Here is a 12,964-nt window from a genome sequence, read left to right as displayed (position 1 = left end):
ATAACCGAAACTATAACCAGGGTTGTTGCTGATGCAGGTTTTTTTACACATCAGCGGATGCTGATTTCATGTATTTAAAAAAAAATGCGTAAAGTATAGGTACACCCTCCTTGAATCTATCCACATACCTTATCGGCTTTTTTTTGGTGTGGTAATAAAATATTATTTCAATGATTTTGTGACATTAATTTACAAAAGAATCAATATACATGAAAACAATCAATCTGCCTAGCTAAATTCTAAAACAACAGCTGAGCTTACATGAGCTGCTTTTTCGGTTAACAGTCTGTTTCTGGAAGTTTTGTAAATTATTATCCAGCTTGACCATGGCCATGTCATGACTCGAACATCCACAATGAATATCAGCATCGATTAATGCAGATGCTGATGCGGATATTTTAATTCATGCCGATTATCCGCGGATGCGCCTGTAATCAACTATTCTAAATTGGTTTTTCATGTGGTGTGCTGGTCTAGTGCCGCGATGTGATTTCCGTTGCTCTAGTAATATGGAATTCCCTATATTGAGACCAGATCGTTGGTGTGGTCGTCTGGCACATTATTATTTTTCTATTTATTATACTATATCTAAATTTTGTATGCAAGCGAAATATGAACAAGGAAAAGCAATGTGAATCAGAAACACATTAAATAAATTAACGGTTTTTCTTATCATTTGAAACGAAGTTATTCTATATGTCATTCAAGTATAATCTATTTTGTAAATATTTTGTATATAACTATAGATAGGTAGGTCGACTATTGTAGTAGGTATCAGTGAACTTGGGATTTGTTTAAATTTAAGAACATAAAATAATACCCCGAATTTATTTCTGTCTACGTGTAATTTAACTATGCAAACTTTGTTACCTTACTTTTTTAAGTTTTAGTTTTACTTTAATTTGTGTTAAAATATCTTTTTTTTGTTAGAATATGGAAGCTTTGGTAATTTGTCTACATTTTTGATTTTTGAACTGAATAACTTTTTTCAAAATTCTAGTTGTTAATTGTAAATTGTAAACGGAATCCTAGTAATTTTTAAGATCTTTGTAATTAATAGGTATTTAGTTTTAAACATTCGTCATTATCTATTTATGATAACTGTAATCTTAGATATTAAAAATATATCTTCCATACGAATCATCACAATTTTGAAAAGTCCATTTCGTCCGAGTCGATAGATAATAAAATGTAGTTTTCGTTATTAATGTTAGCGAAAGTATTTTAAAAAAGCCAAAGTCGTAAGCTTTTGAGATATTTTAAAAATTAGATATGACCTTTCTCGTCCTTTCTTGGGGGTGCTTCTGTCTCAAATTTCCTATAAAATTAATATTTGTAATAATTATACAATTTTTCTCCTTGTAGGCTAGAAAAGTCAATAACAGCACATTTTAAAGTATAAGCCGACAGTCCATCACAGTAGTTTAACGAATTAAAATTAATGTTTCTAATATGTTAAGGTAGAATAAGAACAGGCAGGTTACTGGATAGTTGAAAGTCATTGAATGCAATATTTTTATTATTAATTATTTAAAAAAGACCTATAATGAAATAGTAAAAATAACCGGCGATAACAATTTTTTTCTTCTCTACTATTTATAATAAGTAGACAAACTATTCAATTTCAGAATTTTTGTGCGATTTTAGTGAGAAAATGTGGAATGTATAATTTCGGTCTAAACAAGCCAAAAGTTTTAAAATGTTAATATCTAAGGTGATGCTATTAGCTAATTAATTCGTACCTGTTATGTGTTGAAGGTGTATTGTCTTGTAAACAAAAGTTTGATGGTTTCATTTATCTGTGGGAGTGACGTTTAAAACTATTTCTTGTCAAATAAACGATTTTTGTGATCGTTTCCTGTGTATTTTTGTTTTTACCTACCCGAGAATAAATTATAAGAAGTAGTGATGCAACTGATCTCTGCTTCCGCTGTTGCGAAAGTTCCGCATTATCTCATCCCTTTCAGCTTCCGCACCGTTTACAACGGAACTTTAATTGGAAGTTTATACGTTCACTGTGAACCAGACACACGCGCGGATTCTTGCATTAAGTACATTTATGAAATCAGGAACAAGTCCTGTTTAGAACTATTTAGTGGAAATCTTTATAGTATTTATTCTTCCACTTCCATCCATCCGCATCCGCTTTCGTTTCTGCTGAAATTCACTTGACATCTGTCTCCGTTATGACACTCCCGTTGGATAACTAATAATAAATAATTAAGTGATAATCATCTCTAACATTTTAGACATCCCACTGTCGGAGACAGGTCTCTTCTAAGATGAGAGTTTAAGCGCTCTACCGCGATGACCCTAGGCATTTTTGAGGCATGCTATATTCGACAAATAATTTTTTCGTTGTGTATCACTCACCTAATGTGTGGTGAAGGAAATTTTGAGACGCAAAACTTCCTTTTACAAAAGCTACTAAATAAGTACTAGACTCGCTTAAAGAAGACAAGACGGGTTATGAAATATATAAGCGAAGAAATATGCAGGAGCTGCGAGCATGCAGCAAAATTTTAGCTTTCTGAATATTCTAGAATAACCTTAATTAATAAACTTTTCATTCATAGCTTTCTCTACTTATTGCATACGCTAATTAGTATTATCGTAAGCAAACAGTAATAAAAGAAAAATCGTCGTCATATCCGTGACTACACAATTTTCGCACCTGTGAATGTTTGAAATTTGAACGAATTTTGTAATAAATATGGGTCAACCGTAAATTAAAGGAGAATGCATTGCTTTTTTATCTATGAACCGAGGACCAGAGGGCCTACTGTGAGCTCATATAGCAATCCTGTATAAGCGCGTAAGTGGGATAGCCTGTCAAATTCGTACTATGACCTCACAAAAACAATTCACTGTCCATGCAGTTTACGTTCTCCATCCAAAACCCGTTCACCTTTTCTTTCATAGTAAAATCGTATCATGACGTGTTATTTGCTGTGCACATGGTGGTCTCATCTGTCAAAACAAGCAATTCAAAGAAAGTTACTCCGTGACTAACTTTTTTTTTAATGTCGAGATTTTGTTACATTTTTAAGAAATTTCTTTTTTATATTTTCAGTTTCATAATTATTCTTTATCTTCTTAAGCTATATTTATTATTGGCCAATTGTCAATAAATAAATACTATTAACTATTGAACTTTTTTGAATAGTTTACTTCGAGTTTCCCATCTACAAAGTATTGTTGATACATGATTAGTATGAATGTAATTGCAGTTTTTAAATTGTATTTTAATCATATCGAGTTCTTAGGTTTTCGCGATTGTTACACATAGGAAATGAAACTTTTTTCCGGTTTTACAGTTGGCTGACCATGACCATGGGACCTGTAAGCCCGAAACGTCAGTTTGTTTGAAAAAACAAATATACGCGATTCAAATCCGGAAAAATAGTTTCATTTCCTATGTATTTTAATCATTTTAATAATTTTATTGACTTAGCGAAAATCGTAAAATAACTTTTAAATAGTGCCAAATTTAACTTTAATGCATTATTAGTGAAAATGTACGACTACAAGATACGTTCCAATTATGTTATCAAATTACAAACTCACCTTATTCATTTCAATGATAATGGCGATAAATTACATGTAATTTTGTCTTACGACAAATTGTAAATTATGGGAAAAGTTGCCGATATTACAATATAACGTAATAAGTATAATTAATAATAAAATAATTTAAAAAATATAATTGTTCTCATTTTGAACACAATAAATAAAATATAATGCACACACTCAACATAGCCCCGCACTAGGAAAAGCCTGTGTCGCGGGCGCCATGGACACACACATAGACAACCACAAATTACACCCAAACTCACGATAGAAATAAATAGAGGCCATACAAATATTTCTCCCGGCCCGGTAATCGAACCTGGGACCTCTGCGTGGCATTCCGGCGTGGTAACCGTTAGGCCACTGAGGCAAAACACAATCGGTTAATAATATTGCTTGGACGCTCCCAGGGTAGTACATCTATCTATTTCTTTCATATGATTTAGTATGTAGTTCCATCTTGCTCTTCTTAGATTTTCAACTAGCCAGCCAGAGACAATAAAGTAAAACTTATCATCTTGCCTTGCTATTCCCGTTCAACTTTGTGTACGTCATGATACGAATTTTTGCAATTCAGTTTTACCATGTCAAGTGAATAATAATAATAATAATAATAAACCATTTATTTCAGGCCATAGCCCATAAGATGTTAGTTACAAAAGAAAACCTTAGAACTGTGTTAGTATGATTACATTGAATTTTGAGATATTGATAGAAAATTTAAATAGGTATTAAAATTTGGAAAATGCACAATTATTACTTAATTTGACCAATTGTAATGTTTACCCAAAACTTTAAAATTGTACAGTCAAAACGATGGGCAAACATCCTCAGGATGCCATTTCCACTGTCACGCACTCACTTTAGCAGAGACGACACTTTTTTACGCCTAATGTCATAAAAGTCATCTGTCCGCGCTTCAGCAAACATGATGCACTGCAGTGCCGTGGCTTTGCGCTCCCTTTCAATATCTAGATCATCTTTCATGGTATCAGTAATAACGTGATAAAGATATTTAAACCTATCAACTCTATTAAGAGGCGTGCCACCAAGCGTTAACGATGGTACAACATCTGGATAGCATTTACCTGCCTTTACAACAAGCAGTTCACTTTTTCTGAGTTGTACTTCAGCCACGCTTGGCTGCATACCTCTCACACCCTTTGAGTAATTTCCTGAGCGCATTAATAGACGGCCCCAGTAGCACCATGTCGTCAGCATAATTGGTATTATTGACGCATATATCATCACTGAAGCAACCAACATGCATGCTGCCGAGTTTATCCAGAAGCTGATTAATGTAAAGATTGAAAAACAATGGTGACGTAAGCCCCCCCTGCCTCACACCGCAATCGAGTCGGTAATCATCGGACACCTTGTCTGCCCATCTTACACCAGATGTCACTTTCAGTAGACCGACCCGCTCGGAAACCAAATTGAGTGTCATTCAATTTTACATGTTTATTGAGGTGGTTATTAAGCAAACTAAGCAATTACAGTTGCAAGTGCGATGGGTCTATAGTTAGCCAGATCCGAAACGTTACCTACCAGTTTTGTTCTTTACCAACGGCACTACAATAGTTCTCATAAGACCCTCTGGTAAGTAACAGTGACGCAAGCACAACGTATAAAACATTGGAATAGCATGGAACTTGTCTGGTTGCATATAAGCTCATAGCAGCCCCACTGGAGCAATCCATTTTCTTGACCTCGACGAGCAAAGACTAACATATGTTTAAAAGGTAAAACGGCTCAAGTACCACGTATATGTAGTCCATATATAGAGGAACTAATTCAGGATACATGGTAGATAATAGAAGTTCTTTGACTGGATACTGAAAATATATTTTATTTGTAATTAATGCAGTATGATATCTTTAGATCCTAAAACAATTGTAGGCTGCAAGAATTATACAGAAAGGAATATGGTTTCAATTAGAATATCTAGGGTAGATAGACGATTTCGGCGCGTTTCCAAAATCGCCAAAAGATGTAAACTGAATAGATATGATCTTTGCAGCACTTATTTACAATAATGTAAGTAGGTAATATGTGCATTTATTGGTAATTATTATTTCAATAAATAACACTGCATAAAAAAAATCGTAATTAATTAAATTATTTACAACGTACAATTTACTTTCTTGTCGTTTGATCAATTTTACTTATTAAAGTACAGTTAGTGCCATCTAGGGTACACGAAAGAAAAACCTACAATGCTAACCGAGCATCAGGCTGTCGAGAGTAGTGCCACCTAGTTTTTCTAAAGAAAACTGATATAAGATGTCACAAATTAGTGCCACAATTAACTACTAGGTGTCAGCACTAGTTACCATTTAGTACACCAAGCTAAGCAAAGATGGCCCTTTGTATCGCGTTTACGAATATCGGTTGCAATATAATGATATTATAAGTAACAGCAGCATAAGTAGACGTAGAACAAATACCAAATTGAACCCAACGATATCTACATATGTACTAGATTGGAATAATAAACACTGTAGTAGGCGTTTTAGTCAGGTACGTAGTAGTAATAAGCTTTCCTTGTTGACGTTGACAACAAAGGTTTGTATCGGTCTCTATAAACGCTCACCAGCCGTCACGAATAAAATAATTAAATTTATTTTGGTTATGTTATCTTTACTTTAGCTATTACATTAAAGTATTACTCAATTTTATGGGACTTTAACAGACATAATGACTCAATTAGATACTAACGACTACGTAATTAGATACGAGACATTCATAAACGATGTCCTCAAAGAAGATTTAAGACAAGTTGATTTACGACTTCAAGAGGTTAACGGCGAAATTACAGATTTAATTCAACAAAAACATTCCTTGAAAGTGATCATGGATAAGAGTATACATCCGAACGGGTTTAAAACTCAAGTAAATTTAGGGTGCAACTTTTTTATGGAGGCGGCAGTTAGCGATACATCGAAATTGTTAATGAATATTGGGTTGAATCATTATTTGGAGTTTAATATAGAAGAAGCTAATCGGTATTTGGATGTACGGATAAAGGCGTTTGAGAAGAAGGCTGAAGAATTGAAGAATCAGAGTGCAGAGACTAAAGCTCATATTAAACTGATGTTGTTCCATATTGGAAAGATTCAGAATAAGCAAGGTTATGGGATTAGCTAAGTAGTGTTCAAGTAAATAGTGTTTTAATTTGGATAAGAGTTTTTTATTTTAGGCCTTTTTTTAGGGGCTGTGATTAGTGATGAAAGAGACCCAGACTTTTAAAAAGCCTCGACTAATTTTAATGCCTCACGACTAGTCTAGTCTTTTAACCATCATGACTTGAGTCATAAGACTAAAACTGAAGACTAATTCGAGTCAAATTCTATTAACCTTAGGAAGCTTAAAAGACTTATAGGACTAGAACGACTAAAACATCTGGCACCTTATAGCCTCGGGAGTCGCGAGTTAGGAGCCGTATCACGTGATTTTATTTCTACCCTCAATTTATATATTTTATGATTGATGCATAATGTTAGCGTAGCTTTGTGCACAGAAGTCAGTTAATTATAACCTAAATCTATGATTATAACCAATTCAAGAATTAGTTTTTTGGGAATTATTGTTTCTTTAATATAAAAATAAATGGATACAGAACCCAACAGTCACAGTATTTTATCAAATTCTAGGATCGTATTCCAGAACTGTACTCAAAGCTCAAATCAGGACTTGAGCAGTCTTGAGTATGATTTCAAGCACTGGAAATACGACACTAATGGCAAGGAGTTGAGTATGATTTCTAGTGTATTAAATCATACTATATATAATAGGCCTAAACTCATATATAAAACATATTCTGTGATACATCTACATACCTACATAATCATAAATGTAAAGCTGTACGCTTTTCGAAAGTGAAATCTTATTTTGTCATACGTATATTTGTTTTTCAAACCAATTAACATTTTGGGCCCTTTATAAGTCGCGGTGGTCACGGTTAATTGGGAACTAAGAACTCAATATGTATCCCTTTTCGTTTAAATAAAAAAGTAAGCATATCGTTTACCAAATATTATTTGTAAGATAAGATTTCTATTACGCGTTAGATTTAAAATCATAGCGTATTTTTAAAGGTCTTGAAGAGTTCGAGGTTTTTGTTATTTTTGAACTGCATTTGAGCAACGGCCAACTCGCACCCCTCATGTAAGAATGGCATAAGTGGAGTTACGTCAAATATGTTGTTTGCTCCATTAGATACAGAAAAATATAACCCACATCCTCACTTCAATTCTTGTAATTCTATCTACAGTATTAATCGATAGATTTAGATAGACGTAACTCCACTTATGCTATGCTTCCTTGAGGCGTGCGGAATATCGTCGGTGTTGTAGAACAGAACATTTCGTAGATTTTTCAGGGAGTGTTTTGATTTTAATTAAGTAAGTTTAAAAATTGAACCTAAAACAAGCTCTTCTAAAAAAAAAATCTACGATGTCGCTTACGCCCTTTCTACAAACCACCTGACGATATAAAGGTTGGTCGTGCATTTTGCTATCATTCTGCGAAATCCTTCCTATAAGATTACGTTATTCTGTAACAGTGGTTAACTCGGTTTGACAGAATAGTAGTCTTTTTTTTTTTTGGTAAGCCTGTCCACAACAGTTGCAGTGCACTCTAACTGTTGTTGTTGTGGCTCTGATTGCTGCCACTGCGCCCGTTACCCTGAGACATAAGTTGACAAGTCCCATGTGCCTGGCTGATATACTTTTAAAATATGCTTATTATAATGTATATAATGCAGTGGTCATTTAAGGGACACTTACATTAAATGTCTACAGATTTTCTTATGTTACTATGATGTAATTAACCAACTGTAATTTCAGCAACTTCCTTACCGTTCAAAAGGGAACATAGTAATGCTGACATTATTACTGTTTGGCGGCAGAAACAGGTAAGGTGGCAGTACTTCCCTGGACGGACTCTTTCACAAGGAGCTCTATTATTTTGGGACATTATGACTTATTGTACAGCCAAGAGCACATAAAGTTAAAGTTTTAAGTTTAACGACTCCTTGGTCCTGTTCAATTTTCAACAAAGAATTTGGACACTTGTATAATATTCGGCAGTTACACTTTTCACCAACGCTAGGTAAGGACTGATCCTAAATATAGTTTTGAGGTCATTATCAACACTTAGCACAGTTTGGGCGAGCGGAGGTAATGGGTGGGTGCCTCAGTCGTGCGGGACAATTTCGATCAGTACCGCGTCGCACTGCACTTCACGAAAAAAACCCGCGGGTTGTAGGACCGACTTATTATGAGCACCTACCTGCCGAACTAAAAAACGAATGTTGTGAGGAAACGTTCAGGTGCAGACTGAAGAACCTTTTATTGGAAAAGTCCCTTTACTCAGTAACAGAGTATACTCAAAGTACGTAATAAATAATTAAATTATTATATTTATTAATAAATTTGACATTCATCGTATTATTAGATTTTATACTGTAATATACATTTATTAGTTATTAAGTATCCATATTGACATTTTCTGTATACACTTCACATTGTCAGTATAATTCAATTATTTATTAGTTTCATTTAATTATGTTTGATTTTGTACATGTACACTATTGTGTACTTATGATTCACTATTATATAATTATTTTCTTCATTATTTTGTAAACTTGACGCTCACTTTTCGAAGAGTAGTATAAAATGACATGTAATTGTATTTGTATGAAATTTGTAATGTTGAGAGAAATAAACTAAATTAAAACGTTCCCTGACCAATTTTTCGCTATCTACAACCCATAATTGTGAAAACATCTTTTATTGCGAACATTAATCGTTTTCTGACTCTTTAGTTTTCAAACGTCTAAGAATCGAATCATCCAGCCACTAAAATGCACTATAAGTTGCAGAAGTTGAAACGTATGTGACCATAAGTTGCAAAAATGTGGAAAGGTGGGAATTAATTAAGGAAATTATTATTATTTTGATTTATATTATAAATTATTATTATTTTAACTGCCTCAGTGGCCGAACGGCTACCACGCCGGACTGCCACGCAGAGGTCCCAGGTTCGATTCCCGGACCGGGAGAAATATTTGTATGGCCTACATTTATTTCTTTCGTGAGTTTGGGTGGAATTTGTGGTGGTCTATATGTGTGTCCATGGCACCCGCGACACAGGGTTTCCCTAGTGCGGGGCTATGTTGAGTGTTTGCGTTATTATTATTATTTTGGATATCTATTTTAGTGTCTCGCTTCTCCTATGGCCTAATAGTTTAATTTTGAATATGTTATTGTTATTGTCTTGCAATGGAGTTCTGGGCGGGTGCACGCGTTATCCGTGTTTTACTATAGGAATACGTGCCGCTGCTCGTAACGAGCCTGTAATTTATATATCTGGGGTACCACCGTTCTAAAGATTAAGGTGCCTAATATATATTATATAGGTATGCATAATATGAACATACATCGGCTGCCGCATTTACGTCTTCTTTTCACCCCATCATCATTTGAATAAGTACCTATTAAATTAATAGAACTTGCCTTAATTATACAGACTTAAGCTGTTAAATGTTCATTCTCTTGTAATAAGCCATGAATACTACTTGCTTGCTCCCTTAGACAATATAATATAAGTATATTTGCAAATGGCAATCAAGGTGTCGAGAATCAGTTAAAAACTGATACGTCTGGCGTTTTTGCGCAAATAAGGGGTTACCGTGAAGATTAAATCTTAAAGGGTAAAAGGAGATGGATAAAATTGGAATCAAATTAGCATCATGGTAGATAGGGTTGTGCCAAGAGAGGATGTAATTTATCCTGGTACTCGGAATACAATCAATGGTGACTCAGTAGGTTCTTGCAAATAAGGCATAATATAGGGTAATTTTTCATTTCTTCGATTTTCTATACATAATGCGTACTATAACTACTGAATACGCTAAAGAATAGGTACCATATATACAGTTTTATGGAAATTTATGTGGGCCGATCCCGGCGGCACTGCAATGCCGGGCCGACCCGTGACGGGAGTGGAGCGAGCCCCGAACATCCCATCTGGTCACAAAAATCAGTTTAATATACTGGTCCCTCAATGAGGGAACTTTCAGATATTAAGCTGAAAAGAACAGATACTACACTTTGATCTTAGCCAAAAGGCCGAGAAGCGATGCTGGTACGTGATTGTTCCGAGGTAGTCACTTGTCGAGGGAAAATCTTAACACCGCGATTCAGGTATTTTTACAAACTCCTTTGCACTTAACGAAATTGTTTATTTATTTTGTAATTAGTGTATTCTCTTACTCCTAAGGATGAATTTATCCTAATTCGTCTCCTAAAATCTACTGTTGCTTTTTATTTATTCATTGGATTAAATTATAGAAAAATATCTTAATTTTTGAACAGCATTATTCACCCAGACTTTCTTGTCCAACCGCACAACTTAAGTTTGTATTAAAAAAATGTACAGCGACATCTAGTGATTGTTAACAGAACTACGGTTTACTACTTCCATTGCCGCTTACCCATTAAGAGTCGCATTAAATTTCAACGGGAATAACGAGGATAGACGATTTAATGAATACACTGCGTTGATAGGTTTACCTAGAAGTAGTTACTAATTAAAGTAGATTTCCTAGGTATCTTGAAATTTGTGACTTTTTAAGGAGAAATAAAAAGAAAGAGTAGTAACGGGTTAGTCACTAGAAACAAAAACTTTTTGTTGTGAGGTTTTTACATATTATATGTATTATGACAAGTATGGTGACTCTACACAAAACGTAGGTACTCGTATGTGTGAACGCTCGCCGCGCGCCATGTACGGATCATCACAGAACAAGGACGCACACATTCACATAATGTCGCGGTGCATAGCGCGAGTCGTCATTCATTATAGAATTGAAACATTCGATCGGTGTTTATTGTTGCGTTTGTTTGTTTGAACAAAAGTGCCTCAAAAGAATTGTCGTTCTTCTCGATATCTACTGAACGTGAGAGGTAAGTTGCGCATTATTTATTTATATGGCGACTCTGGTGGCCCAGCGGTTAGCACTACAGGCGTTAGATGAGGAGCTTCCGAAGAGAACTTTTCTAAAATGAATTCTAATTTGGGTGTTCTGGATCACATAAATAAATCCAGATAGAACGACGACGATGCACTTTTTTAAACAGATGAAGCATATTATCTCAATGACGACCTCCGTGGTCGAGTGGTTTGCAAACCGGTTTTCAACGTGTTGTCATCTCTGAAGTCCTGGGTTCGATCTCCGGCTGAGTCAATGTAGAAAAACTAACTTTTCTGTATAGTCTCGAATCTGGGTGTTTGTGGCACCGTCGTTGATTTCGATTTCCATAACACTTGTGCTTTACTTATTTTGATATGAGAGCAAAGTATATGGATGTTGGCTAATATTTATTTGTTTACCTTGAGAGTTCAAAATTAGTAAACACAAATATTTTGTTGAATTCGAATTATCAAATTATGTTTACAACCTGGTACATACAACTAAAATAATAATGTGACAACCCTACGCTCTGAGCAAAGAGTAGCTCTCACGATCATCATCAGCTTATCGCAGTCCACTGCTGGACATAGGCCTCTCCTAATGCGTGCCATTTCGCCCGGTCCTCGGCGTGTCGCACGCATCTGCTGCCTTTCGTAAATCGTCACTCCATCTGGCCAGAGGGCGTCCTGCACTACGTTTGCCGAGCCGTGGTGTCCACTCCAGAACTCGCTTTCGTCATCGGTTATGGGTTCTCACAGATATTTAGACTACGGTCAGCTCACTACCCATATCAGCTTGCTTATTCTACCAGCTATGTCGACGACCTTGGTTCTCTGTCGGATAAACACGTTCGGTACATTGTCTTTCAGAGAAATGCTAGCCGTATCGTGAGCGTTGCATCTCGGCTCCGTATGTCATAACGGGTAGAACAATATTGTATATATGTATACGGTAGTAAAGTACTTGATCTTATTATAGTATTGTTTTTATAAGGGTCGACGGGAGTGGGTTGAGCCCTAATTGTCTCTAATAAACACAACTAACGTTAACTATAATTTTACACGAATTACTGTAGGTAATTAGACTATCATGGACTTAAATATTGCCGCAAAATAGAATAGTTTAAAACGTGTTTAGTGACATCTTACGGTTTTAGTGTGAACTTTTTGTACAGATAACGAACAGATGAATGCGGAATTAATTCTTATAATAATTGTTAGATGTCACTGTTTAATGAAAAAAAACCACAAACATTTTGTGATTATGTAAACAATGTTTTTTTAAAGGAATTATATTTATATTTTTTGGGAACAAAATTGTGTTTTGTATAGTCATAGTCATATTATCATTTATTCTTAATCTTTAAAAAGTCTTAAAGTACATGATCCAATATAAACCCTGTAAGGGCACTGCAAC

At 35.0% G+C, this 12,964-nt stretch overlaps 1 protein-coding gene and 1 non-coding gene across 2 annotated transcripts; one reads left to right on the top strand and one right to left on the bottom strand.

Moving 5' to 3' along the window:
- The first annotated feature begins 6,169 nt into the window (after nucleotides 1-6,169).
- Nucleotides 6,170-6,966, top strand: LOC113226482 (protein UXT homolog). Its single transcript, XM_026459115.1, has one exon. It carries the CDS (start codon nucleotides 6,268-6,270, stop codon nucleotides 6,715-6,717), a length of 450 nt encoding a protein of 149 aa, XP_026314900.1. The 5' UTR covers nucleotides 6,170-6,267; the 3' UTR covers nucleotides 6,718-6,966.
- A 3,556-nt stretch (nucleotides 6,967-10,522) lies between these two features.
- Nucleotides 10,523-10,715, bottom strand: LOC113226719. Its single transcript, XR_003310135.1, has one exon. It is a non-coding gene; the product is annotated as a U2 spliceosomal RNA (small nuclear RNA).
- Between the last annotated feature and the right edge of the window lie 2,249 nt (nucleotides 10,716-12,964).

This window comes from Hyposmocoma kahamanoa, unplaced genomic scaffold (genome assembly GCF_003589595.1).
Source record: "Hyposmocoma kahamanoa isolate Upper Pololo Valley unplaced genomic scaffold, ASM358959v1 192, whole genome shotgun sequence".
Classification (NCBI taxonomy): Eukaryota; Metazoa; Arthropoda; class Insecta; order Lepidoptera; family Cosmopterigidae; genus Hyposmocoma; species Hyposmocoma kahamanoa.
Note: the sequence above shows the minus strand (reverse complement) of the source record. Positions and strands in the feature narration are given on the sequence as shown.

Bases quoted from the DNA above. Each gene is read 5' to 3' on its own strand.
- LOC113226482 (XM_026459115.1), top strand. From the start codon at position 6,268: ATGACTCAATTAGATACTAACGACTACGTAATTAGATACGAGACATTC.